Source organism: Danio rerio, chromosome 12 (assembly GCF_052040795.2).
Source record: "Danio rerio strain M-AB ecotype USA chromosome 12, GRCz13ab, whole genome shotgun sequence".
Taxonomy (NCBI): Eukaryota; Metazoa; Chordata; class Actinopteri; order Cypriniformes; family Danionidae; genus Danio; species Danio rerio.
In genome coordinates, this window is record NC_141032.1 from 49,242,501 (window position 1) to 49,270,000 (window position 27,500).

At 38.7% G+C, this 27,500-nt stretch overlaps 1 protein-coding gene across 6 annotated transcripts in view; it reads left to right on the forward strand.

Moving 5' to 3' along the window:
* Window positions 1-27,500, forward strand: part of vclb (vinculin b) — an 88,002-nt gene that overhangs the window by 32,194 nt on the left and 28,308 nt on the right. For all 6 annotated transcript variants that reach the window (XR_015503235.1, XR_015503237.1, XR_015503236.1 and 3 more), the window contains 9 exon segments: window positions 731-839; window positions 1,355-1,477; window positions 4,504-4,664; window positions 14,687-14,777; window positions 16,235-16,382; window positions 17,853-18,006; window positions 18,081-18,256; window positions 23,133-23,323; window positions 25,842-26,041. Coding sequence is in view for 2 of the 6 variants with exons in the window: in XM_087274533.1 (XP_087130659.1) it covers window positions 731-839; window positions 1,355-1,477; window positions 4,504-4,664; window positions 14,687-14,777; window positions 16,235-16,382; window positions 17,853-18,006; window positions 18,081-18,256; window positions 23,133-23,323; window positions 25,842-26,041 (1,353 nt within the window). In the remaining 4 variants the exon portion in view is untranslated.

Below are 27,500 nucleotides of genomic sequence, written 5' to 3' on the forward strand. Positions count from 1 at the left end.
AATCAGAATCGGCACAAATCGATATAATCACAAATTGTTTTAGGCAAAAATCTGTATCTACATGAATTGTTATTGCCAACAATTGGCATACACACAAATCGGTATCGGCACAAATCGTTATCAGCAAAGATCGGCATTGGCACAAAATGGTACTGACGCAAATCGGTATTGGCAACAATTGCCATTGACACAAATCGGTATTGGCACAAATGGGTATTGGCAAATGGTATTGACACAAATCGGTATCAGCAACAAATGGCATCAACACAAATCAGTATCGGCACAAATTGGTATCGGCGCAAATATAGGTATCAGCACAAATCGGCATCGGCACAAAACGATTTTGACAAAAATTGATATCAGCAAAAATCATATCGGCACAAATTGTGTATGCACAAATGGTATCAGCACTAATTGATATCGCCACAAAATCGGTATCAGCAAAAATCGGTATTGTCACAAATCGGTATCGGCAAAAAATGTTATAGGCACAAATCGGCAACGACACAAAATTTTATGATAGTAAAAAATCTGTATCAGTAGGTCACACTCATCAAAAAGTTGGAAATCAGAATCGGCCAAGAAAATTGTAATTGGTGCATCTCCAGTTCAGCGAGTTTTATTCCTGTGCTCTGACATCTGGGCTGATACTGCTTTAAAATACAGTTTAGAGTTTAATGGTGTGCTCTGACCTCTAAGCTGATGCTACTGCTGTCTTTGCTGAACACAGGTTCGTAAAATCATCCGCGTGTGTAAAGGCATTCTGGAGTATCTGACCGTAGCAGAGGTGGTGGAGTCCATGGAGGATCTCATCACTTACACCAAAAACCTGGGACCCGGTATAATCACTTTCTTATTTATGGTTATCATTAAGGATGTCTGTTTTATTTGATTTGATTTTTAAATCTAGATGAAAAGTCATTCGCAATTTATAGAATAAAACAAAAATGTTGTTTTACTCAAACACATTACTATAAATCATAAATTCTGGGAAAAACTGAATTATCTAGCAGTCTTTAACATTTTTAATGCATAAAATGGAAGAAAATAAAAAGTAAATATTAAAAATGTAAAAGTTAATCCTTTTTAATTTAAATTTAATTGGTAAAATTTTATTTTGTTAAGTCAGTAATCATGTTTGAATGTACAATAGATCTTACATAAAAGTACAGTAATAAAGTCAAAATGAACTAATTAAAAAAGTATTTGGTGCATAAAGCTGTGCTGATTTAAAGGATTATATACATTTAATTGATCAAATAATCATTTTAATTCCTAGTTGTTATTTAGCATTAGGATAAATGTGTCAGCCAGTCCAGATTCAGCATTTAAAAGCATGTATTTGCACTTACAGGCATGACGAAGATGGCCAAGATGATTGACGAGCGCCAGCAGGAATTAACCCATCAGGAGCACAGAGTCATGCTGGTCAACTCCATGAACACTGTGAAGGAGCTCCTGCCCGTCCTCATCTCAGGTATGACCTCCTCAAAGATACACTATGGCATTATGCCAACGGCGTAGATTTGCTCTTGACATTGATGGGGACGTACAATACATCCCAAGAACAGCACATATTCTCTTTCATGCTTTTAATAACACCAATAAAGGCTTTAAACACTCAATAATGTGAATAGATGGTAATGAAGCACGCCCCATGCTGGAGTAGTCAATCTTAAGTTGATTTTACTGCAATCGGAGGATAAATGTAGAGAAATTTATGGCTCGTTTCCACTGACTGGTACAGTACGGTACGGTTCAGGCTGGTACGGGTCACCTTTATCAGGCTTGCGTTTCCACCACAAAGGGTACCTTTTTGGTGGGCGTGGTGTATGACAAAGTTTCAGTCGCATCATTCTCGCTCGAGGAAATGTCTACAGTAAAGCTGTACGGGTCGCTCACATATCACATGAGAAGCACTACTCTCAAAACAGATGCTTTATACACATAAATACGTGTGACAAAAGATATGGTGATAGATTACAGGAAGGCTTCTCCAACCCCAAACATAACTAATATTAAAGGCTTGGACATTGAAATTGTTGACACACATAAATATCTAGGGGTTGTTATTGATAATATGTTGACATTTCAACCTAACACCCAGGCTGTATATAAAAAAGTCCAACAAAGACTGTTTTTTCTGAGGAAACTTAGATCATTTCAGGTTTGTACCTCTATGATGACGCTGTTATATAAACAATTTATCGAATCTGTTTTATCTTTTTGCATTGTAGCTTGGTACGGTAATCTGAGTGTGTCAAGCAAGAACAGGTTGAGCAGCCTGGTGAAGGTGGCAGGCAAGATCATTGGTTTTAATCAGACTGGTCTAATGGTAATCTACCAAAATCATGTACTAAGGAGAGCTCAGGGTATCCTATGCACCCCGGATCACCCACTGTACTCTGTATTTCAGCTGTTGCCATCAGGACGTCGTTTTAGGGTTCCTATTTGCAGGACAAATAGAAGCAGAAATTCTTTTATAATGGTGGCCATTAGGTCATTAAATGAGTCCAGGGGGAGGGGGATGTTTCTATATATTGATGTATGGATGTTGTATAGTAGTATTTTTTTTAATGTGTACATGGAACTTCACCTGTGTATGGTACCTTGTTGCAATTTTAGTTTCCCTAACGGGATAATAAAGCTGAGTCTGATAAATGTTTATTACTAACTTTTCTATGAACATGAGTTGATTATAACTGCAGATCAATGACAGTGTGAAATAGCCTACTGTAACGTCTGTACTTATATTAAATAAATGAACATATATGAACACATACAGACCCTTACAGTCTCCGATATGTTACCAACTACAGAAAAACTACACACAGCAGACATTTCGTCCGCAGTTAGGTTCAAAACAACACAAAGTATAGCCTACAGTGAGTGAAAACCTCTCTTCTATGTCTGTAATCTTCAGCAGCTCATGTAGCCTCTGTTCGAGAGTCATTCCATCATTCTGAGTTCATGCTAGTCCAAAAGGTGATGATAAAAATTAAAACATGGCAGTTTGTTCACGTTTGCTGGAGAAATAATGTGCCCCTTTTTTTCCCGGCTTCTCTTTTTTTCCACGCCTCACTCTTGCATTTGTTAGTGTCTGAGAGAATCGGGTTTCAAACGCACTTCAATAATCAAGCGCACGTTACTATCATCAGCTCAAGAAGTTTGTTATGTCAGATATAGACGCGCATGCGAGCGCAATAGAAAGCGAAACCGCTTACGCTTCAGACTGGCTCGTAAAAAACGATGAGGCACTGGGTAAATCTGCTCTACTCCATGGCTTTGTGGCTGTTCATCAAGACGACGACAAGGTTTGTTTGAGCCCGGTTTGAACATGGCTCGTTATAATATGCATATATAATTCTGCTGTAATCTCTTGCTGTCTATTTCAAACATGGCGGCTCTTTTGTTTTCATTGTGGCTTGTTGCATAAGCGAATGACGTATGTCTGTAAACCAGTAGCGTTCAGTTGCGCGTCTAGCTCTACCTTTTGGTACCCTTTCTCATGTTTGGTACCCTTTCGAAAGGGTGTCGAAAAAGTGGTACGGTTTGGTTCGGTACGCCTTTTGACAGTGGAAACGTCCAATAAATCATACCAAACCGAACCGTACCATACCACTCAGTGAAAACGGGCCATTAGAGAGTTGTGTGACACAGTTTAATCCTGATTTTTGTTTTCTATGAACTCTTACCCTGCTAAAAAATCCAGCTTAAACCAGCCTAGGCTGGTTGGCTGGTTTTAGCTGGTTGACCAGGCTGGTTTTAGAGGGGTTTTGGCCACTTCCAGGCTGGTTTCCAGCTATTTCCAGCCTGGTCTTAGCTGGTCAGGCTGGAAAATGACCAGCTAAATCCAGCTAAAACCAGCTTGACCAGCCTGGTTTAAGCTGGACATAGCTGGTTTTGGCTGGGCTCCCAGCCTGGCTAAGTTGGTCAAGCTGGTTTTAGCTGGTCATCTCCCAGCCTAACCAGCTAAGACCAGGCTGGAAATGGCTGGAAACCAGCCTGGAAGTGGCCAAAACCCCTCTAAAACCAGCCTGGTTGACCAGCTAAAACCAGCCAACCAGCCTAGATTGGTTTAAGCTGGATTTTTCAGCAGGGTAGTGAACTTAACTTTAAAGTTAAGCGAACTGTTAAACTGTAATGTGTACTTTAGTTTTTACCACAGTACACTCTTTCATTCATTCATTCATTTTCCTTCAGCTTAGTCCCTTTATTAATCAGGGGTCACCACAGCGTAATGAACCGCCAACATATCCAGCACATGTTTAACTCAGCAGATGCCCTTCTAGCTGCAACCCTGCACTGGGAAACACCCATACACTCTTATTCACACACACTCATGCACTAAATCCAATTTAGTTAATCAGTTCCCCTATAGCGCATGTGTTTGGACTGTGGGAGAAACCGGAGCACCCGGAGGATACCCAAGCCAACACGGGGAAAACATGCAAACTCCACACAGAAATGTTCACACACTGTATGTGATTGTGTCTCACACAGGCATCAAGATCTTCGTAACCACCAGGACGTCTCAGGGAAAGGGTGTGGAGGAGGCGCTGAAGAACAGGAACTTCACGGTGGAGAAGATGAACACAGAAATCAACGAGATCATCCGCGTTCTGCAGCTCACGTCCTGGGATGAGGATGCCTGGGCCAATAAGGTGAGCGAGAGGACAAAAGCATGACAAACCTCCCACATGAAATAAAATACTGTAGTGAATCATTGTAAACACTGTAATGTTTTTGAACCATACATGAACAAGGCACTTGAATTAATCTGTTGTGGTGAATCTATAGTTGCTTTGGTAACACAAGGACAATAGTAATATAAATAAATGACTCAATACTGGAGTTTTCTTCAGCTATAAAGTGTATTATACTACAATACAGCAGTTTACTGTAGTAAAAACTAAAGTATACTACAGTATTTATTAGATCATCAATTCAGTTAATACCACAGTATGCTGCTGCATTCGTTAACAAATTGTTGTGAATGCAATTATATACACTCACTGGCCACTTTATTAGGTACACCTTTCAAGCTGCTCGTTAACGCAAACTTCTAATCATGGCAGCAACTTAATGCATTTAGGCATGTAGACATGGTCAAGACAATCTGCTACAGATTAAACCAAGCATCAGAATGGGGAAGAACTGGGATTTGAGTGACTTTGATTTTGGCATGGTTGTTGGAGCCAGACGGGCTGCTCTGAGTATTTCAGAAACTGCTGATCTACTGGGATTTTCACGTACAACCATTTCTAGGGTTTACAGAGAAAAAGAGCAAATATCCAGTGAGCTGCAGTTCTTTGGGCGCAAATGCCTTGTTGATGTCATAGGAGAATGGCCAGACTGGTTCCAGCTGATAGAAAGGCAACAGTAACTCAAATAAGCACTTGCTACAACCGAGGTCTGCAGAAGAGCATCTCTGAACACACAACACGTCCAACCTTGAGACGGATGGGCTACAGCAGCAGAAGACCACACCGGGTGCTGCTCCTGTCAGCTAAGAACAGGAAACTGAGGCTACAATTCACACAGACTCACCAAAACTGGACAATAGAAGATTGGAGAAACGTTGCCTGCTCTGATGAGTCTCCATTTCTGCTCACACATTCGGATGCTCGGGTCAGAATTTGGCATCAACAACATGAAAGCATGGATCCATCCTGCTTTGTAGCAGCGGTTCAGGCTGGTGGTGCTGGTGTAATGGTGTGGGGGAGATTTTCTTGGCACACTTTGGGCTCATTAGTACCTGCACTGTCAACACCACAGACTACCTGAGTATTGTTGCTGACCATGTCCATCCCTTTATGAGCACAGTGTACTCATCTTCTGATGGCTACTTCCAGCAGGATAACACACCATGTCATAAAGCTTAATCATCTCAGACTGGTTTCTTGAACATGACGATGAGTTCACTGTACTCAAATGGCCTCCACAGTCCCCAGCTCTCAATCCAATAGAGCACCTTTGGGATGTGGTGGAACGGGAGATTGGCATCATGGATGTGCAGCCGACAAATCTGCAGCAACTGTGTGATGCTATCATGTCAACATGGAGCAAAATCTCTGAGGAATATTTCCAGTGCCTTGTTGAATCTCTGCCACGAAGGATTAAGGCAGTTCTGAAGGCAAAAGGGGGTCAACGTGGTGCTAGTAAGGTGTACCTAATAAAGTGGCCAGTGATTGTATGGTATAATTATTGTGGTAATTGCTATGTAATACAATGACAATAGTAATATACAACTGTACGATATATTATACTGCAATACACCACAGTTTACTGTAGTAAAAACTAAAGAGTACTACAGTAGTAAGGTGTACCTAATAAAGTGGCCAGAGAGTGTATAGTTTAATTAATTTGGTAATTGCTATGTAATACAACGACAATAGTAACATACGACTATGCGTTATATTATACTACAATGCAAGTTAGTACTGCAGTATGCTCTAGATTTCATTAGTGTTTTGTAAACACGATTATATACAGTACAGTATGCTTCAAAAATGCAGTTGTATTGTAGTAAAATACACCCTATAGTTCAGGGGTCACCAAAGTTGTTCCTGGAGGGCCGGTGGCCTGCAGATTTTAGCTCCAACCCTAATCAAACACACCTGAACAAGCTAATCAAGATCTTACTAGGTATACTTGAAACATCCAGGCTGGTGTGTTGAGGCAAGTTGGAGCTAAACCCTGCAGGGACACCGGCCCTCCAGGACCAGGATTGGTGACCCCTGCTATAGTTGAATAGGTAAATTACAGTATTGGCTCATTGTGTTTATATTACTATAGATGTTCTTTTACCCTAGCAGCTATAGATTCACCATAACTGTTTAATTTAAGTGCTGTATTATAGTATGGTTCAAAACACCCTATTATTTACTCTAAGTTACTATAGTGTTTTCTCACTATAGTGGGCTGTTTCCGAACACACAGCACAGCTCACTGTCTGCTCACACGCATGCATTATTCATTAACTACACTGCACACTCATGCATGCACACATGTTCTACCATATATTTAAATGTAGATTTTAAGAGTGATTTTTAAAGTGTTGTGTTTGTGTTGCATTTTGGTTATGCTTGTGTGTGTGTGTGTGTGTGTGTGTGTGTGTTTGTGTGTTGAACTGGTTTTCTGGCTGGGTTTTGCATTACAGATTGAGCTAAATCTTGAGATTTGTTAGTCTGGAATGGGCTTTAGTTGCAGGTTGTTTCCTCAAACGTGCATCTGAAGGTGTTTTCGAAGGAGTGAAATGAAGCTGTTTCCTGTGAGCGTGTTTGGTGTGAACGCTTGTGTTCTTCAGAGCTGCAGACACCGAGTCTGGCTGATGCCTTACTGCATGCAGGAAAACACTTCTGGAGTCTGTGTGAATCAATCTGTGTGAAAACAGTCCACCCCCAAAATAAAGCAGAGTCATTTAATTTTTATTTCTAGGTCATTTTTTTCCATCCAGATTTTTTTATTAGTTTTTTACATTATACAAAGCAAACAAAAACAAAGGCACCCCTTTTCCAGAACTCCAGATTTAGGAACAACATATTATCAAATGTTGTAATCAAATAAAAGATGAAAACATCACATGGACAGAATTGGTGTCATCATTTTTATAGACAGAATTTCAAAGCGCAGCCTTGGGCTGGAGGGGGTCCGGTTCGGGGACCGTAGGATTTTATCTCTGTTATTCACAGACGATGTCGTTATGTTGGCTTCATCGAACATGGACCTTCAGCATGACCTTCAGGAAGGATGAAGCACGAGATTTGACAGGCGGATCGGTGCAGCGGCAGCAGTAATGCGGTTGATTTATCGGTTCATTGTGGTGAAGAAGGAGCTGAGCCGAAAGGCAAAGCTCTCGATTTACCGGTCAATCTACGTTCCTACTCTCACCTATGGTCATGAGCTTTGGGTCATGACTGAAAGGACAAGATCTCGGATATAAGCAGCCGAAATGAGTTTCCTTCTCAGGATAGCAGGGCGCACTCTTATAGACAGGGTGAGGAGCTCTGTCACCACTGAAGAGCTCAGAGTAAAGCCGCTGCTCCTCCACATGGAGAGAAGTCAGCTGAGGTGGCTCTGGCATCTGTTTCAGATGCCTCCTGGACGCCTACCTAATGAGGTGTTCCAGGCATGTCCCACCGGGAGGCGGCCTCGGGGAAGACCCAGGACATGCTGGAGGGACTATGTCTCTCAACTGGCATGGGAACGGCTTAGGATCCCCTCAGAGGAGCTGGAGGAAGTGTCTGGGGAGAGGGAAGTCTGGAGTTCTCTCCTAACACTGCTGCCCCCGCGACCCGGCCCCGGATAATCGGATGTAAATGATATGAGGACAACATGACACTAGTTCCTTTTTTCTTATATTGTCATGTTGTGTGCATCCATTTCCATTCTAAGAGTTTGCCAGACCTTATGAAATGTCTCAACAGGCGCTTTGATAGTAGCCTTACTTTCTCCAACTTGATGAGACATCACTTCTCTTATCCAGTGATTGTGTGTTGGTGGAATTGGGTGTTTCCATTTAAACAATCTCAGTCTTCTAGCCAGAAGAGAACCGAAGGCTAACATTTTTTTGTCTCGTGTTGAGGGGAGCGTTCTCAAGGGCCACCCTGAATAACAGGAGAAATGGTGATGGCTCTGCTATCACCTCAAATGCCTCAGAAAAGCTCTTAAAATACTAATCTACTACATGTAAAGGAACATGTCCAGAACATGTGCAGCTGAGTAGCAGGAGCCTGCCTACACCAATCGCACATGGCATCTACAGTTAAAGCCCACCTGAATTATTAGTTATTTTTCCCCCAATTTCTGTTTATCGAAGAGCAGATTTTTTCAGAACATTTCTAATCATAATAGTTTTAATACTCATTTCTAATATGAATATAATGAATATAATGATTTAAAAGTTGGCAGTTCATTCCGCTGTGGCAACCTCAGATTAATAAAGGGACTAAGCCAACAAGAAAATGAATGAATGATTAATAATAAAATAAATCTAAATATTTAAAGGCATTACATGCAGTTTTGGGGAAGTGAGTGTTTTCGTGCAGGTTGACTCTGTCAGATGTGGCTTTAGTGAGGTCTCGGTTTGAGCTTGTGGATTTTATTTGTCTTTATTTCTCTTCTCTCTCATCGGCTCTGTTCTCTCTTGTGTTCAAATCTGTGTTTTGTTTCTTCTCTGGGTTTGTTTCCTCCCCTGTAGAAGGTAAGAATCTGTGCGCATGCTCTCTATTTGTGTATGTGTGTGTGAGTGATTGTGAGTGGGTTTGCTGTATGTTTGTGGTTGTTGTGCTCTGCTAATGGAATGGAGGATAAACCTGCTGCAGTTTAGGATCTCACACATTTGTGTTGCTTTTTATAATCATCGTCACAGAAATAAAGACGCGCATGCCTTTTCTTAACGAGTACACCGTTTTTGAAAATGAATATACGAAGAGTTCAGATGCAAAAGCCGCTAAATGCCACTCCTGCCAAAAATGGAGTAAGGTGAAGCTGCAGGCCCGGAGACCCAACTGCACGCTCAGACCTGCACTTCCAGACCTAGGCTGTTTCTTAAATCCAAGAACGCAGAGAACGGACTTGTGTTCTTGTGGAGACCAGTTTTGCCAGGTGTCCTCGGAAGAACGAACTCAGGAGAACGCCAGGGCAGAGAACACTTCCTCTGAGAAATGAGATGCTGCGTTCTTCCTGATGGTCACATGACCTTCACACGTTTTAAATGGTTAATTATTTAAACGTTCCAGCGTTCATACAACGATTTATAGTTTTTCCACTTTTCAAAATATATACTTTACATAAAAGCGTTATGAATGTGTTGCACAATATAAATAAAACAGACTTTAATACGAATTTCAGCAAACAAACAACCTTAATGTGTTTATTCCTTTATTAAAGGGCCATGTAACCCCCTCGTTTCAGCAGGGTGTTTTCACACCGCTACTTTGGAAAAAGTCAGAAAAGTGGGCGTGTCCAGCTCTGTTTAGGGGGGAGTGTTGGAGGAACTAAAGTGGGATGGTGTGGGAATGTCTATTTGTGCACGCGCGAGTTTCAGAGTCAAAATACACACCCACACAGACAGGAGAAAGTGATGGTGTTTAACCTACATGGACATCTGTAGTCGAATTATTTGCCAAATTATTAAATGTTGGACTTTAACTGCAGTTTGGCTCTTTCATTCAGGGAATTCATTCATGCCTCTCGCGACAAACGAGATATTTGATTCGAGGATCTGCTCTAAGCGTGTATTTTTCATGCAATGTTTGATACCGCACGGCGAATGAGAGAAAAAAACTCTGCATTTCCCGGAAACTTAGATGCACACGGCAGGTAGTGTCAGAAAGCCGCGTGTGTTATTCCGGTCACAAAATGCGGTGCTAACATTTCTGCACTCAGTGCAATAGTTAACTTAATTCGATACGAACAAACTGAATAAACAAAGAGCACTGGTCGCTCACTTACCAAATCTGTAGAGACAGGACAATCACCAGCAACTAGAGCCGCGTCTTTATTAAGAGGAGACTACAAGCGAATCCGGATCTCAGCGTTTGCAGATGAGAACAGCTCTCAGGTAAACAATGTTCCTCCTTAGACACGTAAGTTATTGTTGTCGAGCATCGCGTACACTGTTAATCCACACGTGACTCCAGCTGAGCTCTCACAGAGAGAAAATGAAAACAAAACTTCACTGCAGCAAACTATAAAAGCAACACTTCACGCTTGTTTTGCCAACACAACGTGGCGTCTCTGTCGTCTAAACACGGTGACACTAATGAATATTAATGAAGTTGCACAATAGAGCGCGCTGATTGGTTTGAACCAAGCTTTACTCATGCATTAATGCATCACACTGTAAGACGTAATAAGACACACTCTGGCACAGACGTCCAGTCTGCACGCTGGAATACACGCTATTATCTCATGACCGTGACGCAGCTTCAAAAATTTGTTTCAAACAGGAAGTACAAATTTGCTTGAAATAATGCAAAAACAACCAATTTACACTTTTTAGTGAAATATAGGTGTCCTAATAGTGTTTTTAGCAGTGTGGGACACATATACCACTGTCAACAGCTCAACACATGTGTTTTGGTGTTTCGTGACCCTTTAAGATGTTCATGGTAATGTTTACTTTCCCCGTTTCATTTAGGGAAACTCCTGAGGTAAATAAGTTACATCTCTGAACTTTAATAATAAATCTAAATAAAATGCTGCGCTTCTCACCTCAAGTCGCAATGACTTCTGGGACTTCCAGAGCGAGTTCGGTGCTCAAGTCTGCATCGTTGCGTCCTCGATATCAAGATCACATCCGGGAAGTTTCACGCGTCCTCCGTTAGGCAGCTGATGATGACGTTACACAAGAACACAAGACCGTTGAAGAACGCATATTGGGAAACGCCCCTATAGTTTTCTCAGACGGCGCCCCCTGCTGTTGGGTTGGGTGAGGCGGCAGGTACGGAAACAAACTGCACACTCTAACAAGCACTTTCTAGCAAGTAGCAACATCAGAAACGCCAGTAAGTTTATTGATTATTAAAGAGATTCCTGCAAATTACCAGGTTTATGGTATAAATCAATGTTGTGTAAAATATAATTCTAACAAACAATTATTTCAGTGTTTGATTTAATCAAAATTAAAAGAGCATTATTTTATATTTACAGCTTGCTCTTATTTTATTTATTATTGTAGCATTCTGGGAGAATTTTCTAGCAATGTTTTCTGGCAAAATAAATAAACTTTAAAGTAAAAGTGTTAAAATAAAATGTAAAATATAAAGCGCAACTATTATTTGTCACATGTTTTGGTGCTATGTAGGTCTACTCTATTTATTATTGTATTATCTATCGGAAAGTGCTACCAAAGACAATAACACAATAACAGTTTATCAATTATTAAGTCCTGTAATGATTACATTATACGGGATTATACGTTTTTTTTGGAAATCAAAATATCAGTTAATCTGCATAGAATTTACAATATGAGCTCTTAGGTTAAAGCAAAAATTATTTGCTTGTGGTGTGTTTTTTTTCCCAGATTGATATTACAATTTAAAAAGGGGGTCTCTGCCAACACTAATACAGTGCACCAAAGGCTGCAGATATATATATATATATATATATATATATATATATATATATATATATATATATATATATATATATATATATATTAGCCCCCCTAAATTATTAGACCGCTTGTTTATTTTTTTTCCCAATTTCTGTTTAACGAAGAGCAGATTTTTTTACCACATTTCTAAACATTATAATTTTAATAACTCATCTCTAATAACTGATTTATTTTATCTTTGCCATGATGACAGTAAATAATATTTGACTAGATATTTTTCAAGACACTTCTATACAGCTTAAAGTGACATTTAAAGGCTTAACTAGGTTAATCGGGTTAACTAGGCAGGTTAGGGGAATTAGGCAAGTTATTGTATAACAGTGGTTTGTTCTGTAGATTATTGAGAAAAAATAAAGCTTAAAGGGGCACATAATTTTGTCCCTAAAATGGTTAAAAAAATTTCAAAACTGCTTTTATTCTAGCCGAAATAAAACAAATAAGACTTTCTCCAGAAGAAAAAATATTATCAGACATACTGTGAAAATTTTCTTGCTCTGTTAAACATCATTTGGAAAATATTTAAAAAAGAAGAAAAAAAATCGAAGGGGGCTAATAATACTTCAACTATATATATATATATATATATATATATATATATATATATATATATATATATATATATATATATATATATATATATAATATTAATATTAATATTAATATTGAGCAGTAGAGAGTGCAGAAAACATTGCTCTGCTTGTTGAACATGTTTTTGAGGCTGTGTGTGTTTGGTGTGTCGAGCGTCTCGGTCCTGCTGTAATGTGAGGAGCTTTAATCCACTGTGTTTCTAACTGCAGAGTGTTTGTTTGCTGTCTGTTCTTAATCTCGTCTGTCCTCAGGTGCTCTGAGAAGTGTGTGAGTGTGTGTGTGAATAAATGCAGGCTGGCTCTAATAATAATAATAATAATTTAAAAAATGCCGAATAACACACCTGAGCAGCTTTGGTCACTTCATTTCCCCTTTCCTTTCTGTTGAAAACTGATCTGATATCCACTTTTCACTGGTAAGTTTAGAATATCTCCACTGTATAGCTGGGCTGAGCTTTTGTTTATGTCTGGAGTGATTCCCAATTCACCTGTTTATAAACTACATACTACTATTTTGGTGAAGAAAAAGTACTTTTAAGTGTGCGACAAGAGTATAGAAGATACTTTCTCATTACTGGACGAACATCTTGTCAATTTATCCACAATCCTTTCATATTTAAGAGCTTTTATATATGCATTTTTTATTACAAGTTTGATGTAATCTGAACTGTAACATGAAGAGAGGGTGTGGCATGTAGTAGCCCCTCCCCTTTAATTAATACAGCCAATAGTGTTTTGTTTTATCACAGCTCTGTCAGTAGCTATGTTTCCATCCAAAAATGTGAATTAACTTTATGCGCAAAACTGCATTATCGCATAAAAGTTGTGCGAATGAAGCAGCGTTTCCATCCAACGAGTCAAAGCCAACAAAATCGTCACTTCAGTATGAAGCTAATAAATGACACAGTGCCGGATTAGAGAAGAGCCCGAGTGTAAACGTTCTGTTGTGTTGAGTGTGTTTTATCTTGACGGAAACTCTGCGGTTTGTGTAAGTGTTTGGCAGGGACAATGCGCATATGTGTGTGTGTGTGTGTGTGTGTGTCCTGGTATTAATTAATTAATGAAGACCATGTGTGATCAGTTTTGCAAGTAATTGTTTAGTAATCGTTTACCAGTCAATTTAGAATTTTGACCTTGATCTGTGTGTGTGTGTGTGTGTGTGTGTGTTTGTGTGTTTGTGTGTGTGTGTTTGTGTGTGTGTGTGTGTGTGTGTGTGTGTGTGTGTGTGTGTGTGTGTGTGTGCGTGTGTGTGTGCGTGTGCGTGTCTCTGTGTGTCTCTGTGTGTCTCTATGTGTCTCCGTGTGTCTCCGTGTGTCTCCGTGTGTGTGTGTGTGTGTGTGTGTGTGTGCGTGTGTGCGTGTGTGTGTGTGTGCAATTTCCTGTGATAACATACTGTGTGAGTCAGCTTTAGGAAATAGCAGCTGTCAAATCACTTAACCAAAAAAGGCAAACCACTGACACAATTTCTCTCTCTCACACATACACACGCGTACACACACACACATCTCTCTCTCTCTCACACACTTCCATTCAGTTTGCTTAGATAATCAGTTAAAGTGACCAATTTTGAGGTGTTGCTCTTTTTCTAATGAGCACAAGCAGTTTTCTATACACAGATATTCCAGCAATGAAAGCACAAGTGAGGGATATTTGCTATTTAATTTCATATTTGTACAATTTATAATTGAATTAATTAAATATAAGAATTGTCCTTTTATTAAATGAACGAATATTTTGATTTCATTTTAATTTCATTAAATTTATCTTGGTTGATTAATTATTTTGATTTAAAAAAAGACAAATAATTAAAATGATTTAAATTAAATTATTCCGCGTACTTGAGTTACTTTACTAGTTACTTGGTAAAAGCAATCTGACGACATAACTTGTGTTGTTATGATGCGTTTCCTCCAACACTAGTGTCTGTGGTGTTCTTCATGTGTGTGTTTATTGTGTGTGTGTGTGTGTGTTTCAGGACACAGAGGCCATGAAGCGCGCGCTGGCTCTCATTGACTCCAAAATGGCCCAAGCCAAAAACTGGCTCCGAGACCCTCAAGGCCAACCAGGTGCAAAAACTGTCCCGTCACATTAAAGAAACACTGCATTATTTTGGAAATATGCTTGTTTATAGCTCCTCTAGTGGTAACAGTTGAGTTTTACAATTTCTGAATCTATTCAGCTGATCTATGAGTCTTGTGGGCGTACTTTTAGCTTAGCTTAGCATAGATCATTGAATCAGATTAGACCATTAGCATCTCACCGAAAATTGACCAGAGAGATTCAATAGTTTTCCTATTTAAAGCTTGACCCCTCTGCAGTTTGATTGTGCAATAAGACCTACAGAAAATTAAATGGTGGTATTTTTTTAAACTGATATAGCTAGAAACTACACTCTCATTCTGGCGTAATAATCAAGGAATGTTACTGTCGTATCATGGCTCCAGAAGACGCAATGATAATCTTTCAAACATGGAGACATTTATGAGAGACAATTAAGTTATTTTCATGCTATGTAACTACTCAAGAATCAAGCTTTTTTTAAGTGGGATGATGCTAATGGTCTAATCCGATTCAATGATCTATGCTAAGCTAAGCTAAAAGTGATCTTGCCAGTGCCACATATTGGCTAAATGGATAATAAAATGGACAAACTCTAGGTTTAGCTTAGCTTAGCTCATTTTTAGCTTGAATTAGCATGCGATTTTATGCATCACAGTTACCTAGCTACTTAGTTGAGGACTTTTTTGAATGAGAGTATCGTTTCTAACCATATTGGTCTAAAAGATATCAACTTTTCATAGTTCACAATGAAATTGCAGGAGTGTCGAGCTTTAAACAGAAAAAGAAATGAAAATTATTTGATCATTTTTGAATGAGAGGCTAATGGTCTAATCTGATTTAATGATAGATGCTAAGCTAAGCTAAAAGTGATCTCATCAGTGCCACAGATTGACTAAATGGGTAAAATATGGTCAAACTCAAGTTTTAGCTTAGCTTAGCTCACTTTAACAGGGATTAACATATAATTTCATGCATCACTCTTACCTAGCTTCCTAGTTGGGGACTTTTTTCAGGTGTTGCATAACAATCTTTGCCCCTGCTTCAGCCATGGTACAGCAGCAAAGTTCCTTGATTATTACACCAGTATGAGGGTAAAGTTCACAGTCACATCAGTCAAGAAAATAGCATCTTGGTACACAGTAAAATTACAGAAGAGTCTAGCTTTAAATATAAAAATAATTGAAACTCTTTGATGCTAATGGTCTAATCCGATTCAATAATCTATGCTAAGCTAAGCTAAAAGTGCTCCTGCCAGATGCAGAGATCAGCTAAAAAGATTTAGAAAGTGGTAAAACTCAAAGGTTTAACTCTAGAGGAGCTGTAAATGTGAATATTTCCAAATAAAACTTCTTGTGATTGCTGATGATTAAAGGGTTTTGAAGCTTTGAAGAGTTCAGTTTCTCTCATCACTGCACATACTCAGAGCAGAATAAATAATGCCACATTCACATTGCCCTTGCAGGAGGTCCAGGTGAACAGGCCATACGGCAGATCTTAGATGAAGCTGAGAAAGTTGGTGAACTCTGTGCTGGGAAAGAGAGACGAGACATTGTGGGAACAGCCAAAACACTCGGACAACTTACAGAACAGGTGTCTGATCTGAGGGCCAGGTATAAAACCACAGATTGAACTTTACTTTACTTTACTACTTACTTCTTAACTACTTTACTAATTTACTTTTACTCTACTGCACTACTTTACTTCTTTACTACTTTACTTTTGTTCTTGACTTTACTACTTTTCTACTTTACTTCTGTACTTTACTACATTACTTTTACTTTACTACTTTACTTCTTTACTATTTAACTACTTTATTTTTCTTCTTTACTACTTTAATTTATTTTTCTTATTTACTTTACTTCTTTACTTTACTGCATTACTTTAACTTTACTACTTTACTACTTTACTTTTCTTTTTTACTTTACTACTTTACTATACTTTTCTTTTTTACTTTACTACTTTAATTTACTTTTCTTCTTTACTTTACTTCTTTATTTTACTACTTTACTTTTACTTTACTACTTTACTACTTTTTTACTTAACTGCTTTAATTTACTTCTTTACTTTACTACTTTACTATACTTTTCTTTTTTACTTTACTACTTTAATTTACTTTTCTTCTTTACTTTACTTCTTTATTTTACTACTTTACTTTTACTTTACTACTTTACTACTTTTTTACTTAACTGCTTTAATTTACTTCTTTACTTTACTACTTTACTTTTTTACTTTACTACTTTACTACTTTACTTTTACTTCTTTACTAATTTACTACTTCACTTTACTACTTTACTACTAATTTACTTTACTACTTTACTTTTCTTTTTTACTTTACTACTTTAATTTACTTTTCATCTTTACTTCTTTACTTTACTACTTTACTTTTTTACTTTACTACTTTACTTTTACTTTACTTTACTATTTTACTACTTCACTTCTTTACTTTACTACTTTTTTACTTTTACTTTACTACTAATTTACTTTACTTCTGTACTTTACTAATTTACTTCTTTACATTACTACTTTACCAATAATTTACTATACTTTTGTACTTTACTACTTCACGTTACTTTTTTACTTTACTATTTTACTTCCTTACTTTACTACTTTACTTCTTTACTGTACTACTTTACTTCTTTACTACTTTACTTCTTTACTGTACTACTTTACTTCTTTACTGTACTACTTTACTTTTTTACTTTACTACTTTACTACTTTAATTTTTTACTTTTACTTTACTACTTTAACACTTTACTTTAATACTAATTTACTTTACTTCTTTAGTTTATGACTAATTTACTTTACTTTTGTACTTTACTACTTTACTTCCTTACTTCTTTACTTTACTACTAATTTACTTTTCTTCTGTACTTTACTACTTTACTTCTTTAATTTAATTTCCTACTTTACTTCTTTACTTTACTTCTTTACTATACTTCTTTACTATACTTCTTTACTTCTTTATTTTACTACTTTCCTTTTTTACTTTAATTTATTTTACTTTAATTCTACACTTTATTTTACTTCTTCACTTTATACTAATCCATAGTTGGTGTGTCTGTAATTTTTGTCCTGCGCAGGGGTCAGGGTGCGAATCCAGTGGCCATGCAAAAAGCCCAGCAGGTCTCTCAGGGTCTGGACGTCCTGACAGGGAAAGTGGAAAACGCGGCTCGTAAACTGGAGGCAATGACCGGCTCCAAACAGGCCATCGCTAAGAGGATCGATGCGGCTCAGGTGACAGGACGGGAATGGTTTGAGACACATCCCGTTCAGATGAAGGGGTGTTTATAGGGTGTGTGTGTTTTCAGAGCTGGCTTGCGGATCCTCATAGTGGCCCAGAAGGAGAGGAGAATATCAGGGCTCTTCTAGGAGAAGCCAGGAAGATTGCAGATCTGTGTGAAGATCCCAAAGAGCGGGAGGATATCCTGCGCAGCATGAGCGAGATCGCAGCACTCAGCGGGAAACTAGCAGAGCTCAAGAGAGCGTAAGTACACTTTGAATACCCTGAAACACAACAAAACACCCTGAAACACTCTGCAATGCACAGAAACACCCCAGAACACTGAAACACACCAAAACATCCTGATACACTCTGAAACACCCCAACAGACCGAAACACCCCAATATACTATCTTAAACACCCCAAAACACACTGAAACACCCTATTATACTCTCTAAAACTCACTCAGAACACCTCAAAAAACTCTGAAACACCCCAAAACACACAGAAACACCCTAAAACACCACAAAACACTTTGAAGTACCCTGAACTACCACAAAACACTCTGAACCACCCCTATATACTCTCTAAAACACACTCAGAACACTGTCAAACTTTGAAACACCCCAAAACACCTAAAAAACACACCCAAAACACACTGAAACACCCCATTATACTCTCTAAAACTCACTCAGAACACCCCAAAACCCTCTGAAACACCCCAAAACACTCTGAAACACCTCAATATACTCTCTGAAATGCACTCAGAACTCCCCAAAACTCTGACACACCCCAAAACACACTGAAACCCCCAAAACACAGTAAAACACCCCAAAACACACTGAAACACCCCAATATACTCTCTGAAACACTCTCAGAACACCCCAAAACTCTCTGAAACACCCCAAAACATGCCCAAAACATAGAAACACTCAGAAGTACCCTGAAACACCCCCAATTACACCAAAACACTCTGAAACACCCCAATATACTCTCTGAAACTCTCAGAACACCCCAAAACTCTCTGAAACCCCCCAAAACATGCCCATAACACATAGAAACACTCTGAAGTACCCTGAAATACCCCAAAACACCCTGAAACACCCCCAATAACACACCAAAACACTCTGAAACACCCCAATATACTCTCTGAAACGCACTCAGAACACCCCAAAACACCCTGAAACACTCAAACACCCCAATATACTCTCTGAAACACTCTCAGAACACCCTAAAACTCTCTGAAACACCCCAAAAAACATAGAAACACTCTGAAGTACCCTGAAAACCCTAAAACACCCTGAAACACCCCCAATCACACCAAAACACTCTGAAACACCCCAATATACTCTCTGACACATTCTCAGAACACCCCAAAACTCTCAGAAACACCCCAAAACATGCCCAAAACACATAGAAACACTCTGAAGTACCCTGAAAAACCCCAAAACACCCTGAAACACCCCAAAACACACCAAAACACGCCAATATACTCTCTGAAACACTCTCAGAACACTCCAAATCTCTCTGAAACACCCCAAAACATGTCCAAAACACATAGAAACACTCTGAAGCACCCCAATATACTCTCTGAAACACTCTCAGAACACTCCAAATCTCTCTGAAACACCCCAAAACATGTCCAAAACACATAGAAACACTCTGAAGTACCCTGAAATATCCCAAAACACCCTGAAACACCCCAAAACACACCAAAACACTCTGAAACACCCCAATATACTCTCTGAAACACTCTCCAAACACTACAAATCTCTCTGAAACACCCCAAAACATGTCCAAAACACATAGAAACACTCTGAAGTACCCTGAAATACCCCAAAACACCCTGAAACACCCCAAAACACACCAAAACACTCTGAAACACCCCAATATACTCTCTGAAACACTCTCCGAACACTACAAATCTCTCTGAAACACCCCAAAACATGTCCAAAACACATAGAAACACTCTGAAGTACCCTGAAATACCCCAAAACACCCTGAAACACCCCAAAACACACCGAAACACCCCAATATACACTGAAACACACTCTGAAACACCCCAAAACACTCAGAACACCCCAAAACACTCTGAAACACACCGAAACACCACAAAATAATAAAAAAAACTCTGAAACACCCTGAAATACACATAAACAGCCAAAAACAGAACACCCTAAACATTGTGAACCACTCTGAAAAGCACTGAAACATCCTAAAACACTCTTAAAATGCACCAAAACAGACCTATACACTCTGAAACACCCCAATATACTCGCTGAAACACACTCTGAAACACCCCAAAACACTCAGAACACCCCAATATACTCTCTGACACATTCTCAGAACACCCCAAAACTCTCCGAAACACCCCAAAACATGCCCAAAACACATAGAAACACTCTGAAGTACCCTGAAATATCCCAAAACACCCTGAAACACCCCAAAACACACCAAAACAATCTGAAACACCCCAATATACTCTCTGAAACACTCTCCGAACACTACAAATCTCTCTGAAACACCCCAAAACATGTCCAAAACACATAGAAACACTCTGAAGTACCCTGAAATACCCCAAAACACCCTGAAACACCCCAAAACACACCGAAACACCCCAATATACACTGAAACACACTCTGAAACACCCCAAAACACTCAGAACACCCCAAAACACTCTGAAACACACCGAAACACCACAAAATAATAAAAAAAACTCTGAAACACCCTGAAATACACATAAACAGCCAAAAACAGAACACCCTAAACATTGTGAACCACTCTGAAAAGCACTCAAACATCCTAAAACACTCTTAAAATGCACCAAAACAGACCTATACACTCTGAAACACCCCAATATACTCTCTGAAACACACTCTGAAACACCCCTAAACACTCAGAACACCCCAATATACTCTCTGACACATTCTCAGAACACCCCAAAACTCTCCGAAACACCCCAAAACATGCCCAAAACACATAGAAACACTCTGAAGTACCCTGAAATATCCCAAAACACCCTGAAACACCCCAAAACACACCAAAACACTCTAAAACACCCCAATATACTCTCTGAAACACTCTCCAAACACTACAAATCTCTCTGAAACACCCCAAAACATGTCCAAAACACATAGAAACACTCTGAAGTACCCTGAAATACCCCAAAACACCCTGAAACACCCCAAAACACTCTGAAGCACCCCAATATACTCTCTGAAACACTCTCAGAACACTCCAAATCTCTCTGAAACACCCCAAAACATGCCCAAAACACATAGAAACACTCTGAAGTACCCTGAAATACCCCAAAACACCCTGAAACATCCCAAAACACACCGAAACACCCCAATATACACTGAAACACACTCTGAAACACCCCAAAACACTCAGAACACCCCAAAACACTCTGAAACACACCGAAACACCACGAAATAAAAAAAAAACTCTAAAACACCCTGAAATACACATAAACAGCCAAAAACAGAACACCCTAAACATTGTGAACCACTCTGAAAAGCACTGAAACATCCTAAAACACTCTTAAAATGCACCAAAACAGACCTATACACTCTGAAACACCCCAATATACTCGCTGAAACACACTCTGAAACACCCCAAAACACTCAGAACACCCCAATATACTCTCTGACACATTCTCAGAACACCCCAAAACTCTCCGAAACACCCCAAAACATGCCCAAAACACATAGAAACACTCTGAAGTACCCTGAAATATCCCAAAACACCCTGAAACACCCCAAAACACACCAAAACAATCTGAAACACCCCAATATACTCTCTGAAACACTCTCCGAACACTACAAATCTCTCTGAAACACCCCAAAACATGCCCAAAACACATAGAAACACTCTGAAGTACCCTGAAATACCCCAAAACACCCTGAAACATCCCAAAACACACCGAAACACCCCAATATACACTGAAACACACTCTGAAACACCCCAAAACACTCAGAACACCCCAAAACACTCTGAAACACACCGAAACACCACGAAATAAAAAAAAAACTCTGAAACACCCTGAAATACACATAAACAGCCAAAAACAGAACACCCTAAACATTGTGAACCACTCTGAAAAGCACTGAAACATCCTAAAACACTATTAAAATGCACCAAAACAGACCTATACACTCTGAAACACCCCAATATACTCTCTGAAACACACTCTGAAACACCCCAAAACACTCAGAACACCCCAATATACTCTCTGACACATTCTCAGAACACCCCAAAACTCTCCGAAACACCCCAAAACATGCCCAAAACACATAGAAACACTCTGAAGTACCCTGAAATATCCCAAAACCCCCTGAAACACCCCAAAACACACCAAAACACTCTGAAACACCCCAATATACTCTCTGAAACACTCTCCAAACACTACAAATCTCTCTGAAACACCCCAAAACATGTCCAAAACACATAGAAACACTCTGAAGTACCCTGAAATACCCCAAAACACCCTGAAACACCCCAAAACACTCTGAAGCACCCCAATATACTCTCTGAAACACTCTCAGAACACTCCAAATCTCTCTGAAACACCCCAAAACATGCCCAAAACACATAGAAACACTCTGAAGTACCCTGAAATACCCCAAAACACCCTGAAACATCCCAAAACACACCGAAACACCCCAATATACACTGAAACACACTCTGAAACACCCCAAAACACTCAGAACACCCCAAAACACTCTGAAACACACCGAAACACCACGAAATAAAAAAAAACTCTAAAACACCCTGAAATACACATAAACAGCCAAAAACAGAACACCCTAAACATTGTGAACCACTCTGAAAAGCACTGAAACATCCTAAAACACTATTAAAATGCACCAAAACAGACCTATACACTCTGAAACACCCCAATATACTCGCTGAAACACTCTGAAACACCCCAAAACACTCAGAACACCCCAATATACTCTCTGACACATTCTCAGAACACCCCAAAACTCTCCGAAACACCCCAAAACATGCCCAAAACACATAGAAACACTCTGAAGTACCCTGAAATATCCCAAAACACCCTGAAACACATGGATCAGAAGTGTTTTTGTTGATGAATGACCTCTTATTTCCTCTTATGTGTGTGTGTTGTGTTCAGAGGTAAAGGTGATACTCCAGAGGCTCGAGCTCTGGCTAAGCAGATCGCCACGGCTCTGCAGAACCTGCAGTCTAAGACCAGTAAAGCGGTGGCAAACACTCGACCGGCCAAAGCAGCCGTTCATCTGGCCGGAAAGATGGAGCAGGCCGGCCGCTGGATTGACAACCCCACGCTGGACGACAGTGGCGTCGGTGAGAGAGACGCACACATCACACTCTCTTCTACACCTGCTGATAACATCAGCTTTCACTGATTAGATAACAACAGGATGACAAATTGGAGCGGTTTATTGCCTCCAGATGTTGTGAAAACACATCACATACAGCTGAACTGCAGTTGTGGTGTAGTTGCTCATCTGCTGACTGGGATTTGGTTTTGTTTGGTGATCTTTGAAGGGGCAAATAAATGTTAAAAGCTATAATAAATATATTATTTATATATTAATGTATGAATTGGACAGCAGTGGTTTGTTTCTGTAGCCTAAAATCTTTAGGGGTTAATGATATTGACAAATAAATTTTTATTTTATTTCAGCCAAGCTAAAATGTTAATTTATTTATTTTAAAAAAACTGTTTTTAATGTACATTATTGTAACTTTGATTTATTTATTTATTGTAATTATTATTTGAAATCATCATTTTTATGATTTAGGAAGTTGTTATTATGTAATATGTATTTAACTGTATTGATCCTGCCATGATATAACATTAAGTTGCTGATGTGGCAATAATCAAACAAATAAACAAACAAAAACCAGGCCTAAATATATATATATATATATATATATATATATCCATCCATTCATCCATTTATTTAGGAAGTTCATCCATCCATCCATCATGCTATATATCCATCATTCCATCCATTTATCCATCATTCCATATGACAATCAATCCATCCATCCATCCTATATATCCATCATTCTATATATCTATCATTCCATCCATTCATCCATCCATCCTATATATCCATCATTCTATATATCTATCATTCCATCCATCCATCCATCCATCCTATATATCCATCATTCTATATATCCATCATTCTATCCATCCATCCATCATTGTATATATCTATCATTTAATCCATCCATCCATCTTATATATCCATCCATCCATCATTCTATATATCTATCATTCCATCCATCCATCCATCCATCCTATATATCCATCATTCTATATATCCATCATTCTATCCATCCATCCATCATTGTATATATCTATCATTTAATCCATCCATCCATCTTATATATCCATCCATCCATCATTCTATATATCTATCATTCCATCCATCCATCCATCCATCATTCCATCCATCCATCCATCCTATATATATCCATCATTCTATATATCTATCATTTCATCCATCCATCCATCCTATATATCCATCCATCCATCCTATATATCCATCATTCTATATATCTATCATTTCATCCGTCCATCCTATATATCCATCCATCCATCCTATATATCCATCATTCTATATATCTATCATTCCATCCATCCATAAATCCATCCATCCAATCATCCATCCTATATATCCATCATACTATATATCCATCCATCCATCCTATATATCCATCATTCTATATATCTATCATTTCATCCGTCCATCCTATATCCATCCATCCATCCTATATATCCATTATTCTATATATCTATCATTTCATCCATCCATCCATCCATCCTATATATCCATCATTCTATAAATCTATCATTCCATCCATCCATAAATCCATCCATCCATCCTATATATCCATCCATCCATCCTATATATCCATCATTCTATATATCTATCATTCCATCCATCCATAAATCCATCCATCCAATCATCCATCCTATATATCCATCATACTATATATCCATCCATCCATCCATCCATCCATCCATCCATCCATCCATCCATCCATCCATCCATCCATCCATCCATCACTGTATATATCCATCTATCCATCCATCCATCCATCCATCCATCCATCCGTTATTCTATATATCTATTATTCCATCCATCCATCCATTCATTCATCCATCCGTTATTCTATATATCTATTATTCCATCCATCCATCCATCCATCCATCCATCCATCCATCCATCCATCCATCCATCCATCCATCCATCCATCCATCCATCCATCCATCCATCCATCCGTTATTCTATATATATATTATTCCATCCATCCATCCATCCATCCATCCATCCATCCATCCATCCATCCATCCATCCATCCATCCATCCATCCATCCATCCATCCATCCATCCATCCGTTATTCTATATATATATATTATTCCATCCATCCATCCATCCATCCGTTATTCTATATATATATTATTCCATCCATCCATCCATCCATCCATCTATCCATCCGTTATTCTATATATATATTATTCCATCCATCCATCCATCCATCCATCCATCCATCTGTTATTCTATATATATATATTATTCCATCCATCCATCCATCCATCCATCCATTATTCTATATATATATTATTCCATCCATCCATCCATCCGTTATTCTATATATCTATTATTCCATCCATCCATCCATCCATCTGTTATTCTATGTATCTATTATTCCATCCATCCATTCTATCCATTATTCTATATATGCATCCATCCACCCACCCACCCTAAAGATCATAGAAAATCTTCTTGTGATATCTTCAGCTGTGCGTGTGTGTTTATGTGTACATGTGTGTGTGTTCAGGTCAGGCTGCCATCCGCGGTCTGCTGGCAGAGGGTCGTCGTCTGGCCAATGCTCTGCCGGCGGCGCAGCGTCAGGAGCTGCTGGGTAAATGTGAGCAGGTTGAACACCTGATGGCACAGCTGGCAGAGCTGGCAGCTCGAGGAGAAGGAGACAGTCCACAGGCCCGTGCCATCGCTCAGCAGCTGCAACACACACTCAAAGTAAGACAACACACACACTACTGTTCAACACTGCTTCGTCACCCTTTCTGTCATTTCAGCCCCTCTAAAAGGATAATCTTTGGCACAGTTTACCCAAAAAGGACTATATACTCACTATTTACTCACCTTCAAGTGGTTCCAAACATTTATAATCTTGTTTTGTGTCCAAATGAAGAAAGAAACTATTTTAAAGAAAGCTGGAAACCTGTAACCATTGACTTCTATAGTAGGAGAAACAAATACCATGTAAGTCAATGGTTAATGTTTTCATCTAAACATCTTTTGTGTGCAGCAGAAGAAAGTCAGTGAAACAGGTTTGGAACAAGTTAAGAGAGAGTAAATGATGACAGAATTGTCAGTATTGGGTGAACTATCCTTTTAAACTATCAACATTGAATTAGAAAAATATGTAATTTAATAAAACAGATGAGCATTTGCCAGAAACTTTATTTGCACAGGCTTATCTAAAGGTTTAATGCTGTCAAATAATGATTGACCTCTTCCCAACAGGGAAAACCACAAACAATCAAGATTGCATGATTATATATGGTTATATTGCATGGCTTTGCCATCAAAAAAATGTCATTATAATAGAAGTCAATGGGGCAAAAACAGCCAGCAACATTACCAAAGAGGAGGCAATTTAAACAATGCACAAGGGTTAAATCTGTAGGAGTAGAAAATTAACACCAATAATAAAATTATGGCTCAACAGCCATCATAAACCTGCTAAAATATGGCATTTGAGATAAACCGATAAAATTACTTTAATGTAGATGCAAATATCACGACTTCTTTAAGCAAACCTATTAAAATAAATGCATGCTGATCAACCCTTCAACCCATCAATTCAACCCTTATATTCAGAGGAATCACATACTGTATGGCAGGGGTGTACAAACTCAATCCTGGAGGGCCAGTGCCCTGCAGATTTTAGCTCCAACTTGCCAAAGTCACACCTGCAAGGATGCTTAGAAAGCCTAGTAATAGCTTGATTAGCTAGCCCAGGTGTGTCTGATTGGGGGTGGAACTAAACTTTGCAGGTGGCCCTCCAGGACCGAGTTTGGACATGCCTGCTGTAAGGAGATTGATGAGGTAAAGAGTGCCACCTGCTGGAGAAGGAAGGAGAATCTTCCTCATGATCAACAGCACTCTAATAAGATTATATTCAGCACTCATCGAATATAAGCTCAATATGAAATCAATATTTTTACTCAGTTGCAAAAATCTATCATATGTGTTCCTTTGAACTTAATATAAATCAAAAGATTCTGAAAAAATGGATAAACTATTTTCATCATCATAATGAGCAGATTTCTGAGCGATCATTTGACGCTGCAGGAGAAATTTAAGATTAAAAAATCTGCATCGAGTCTTATTGATCTTCACCTTTTGTATTCAATTTTACATTCTGTAAAATTAACATTGAAACATATATACCATACAGACATATACACTT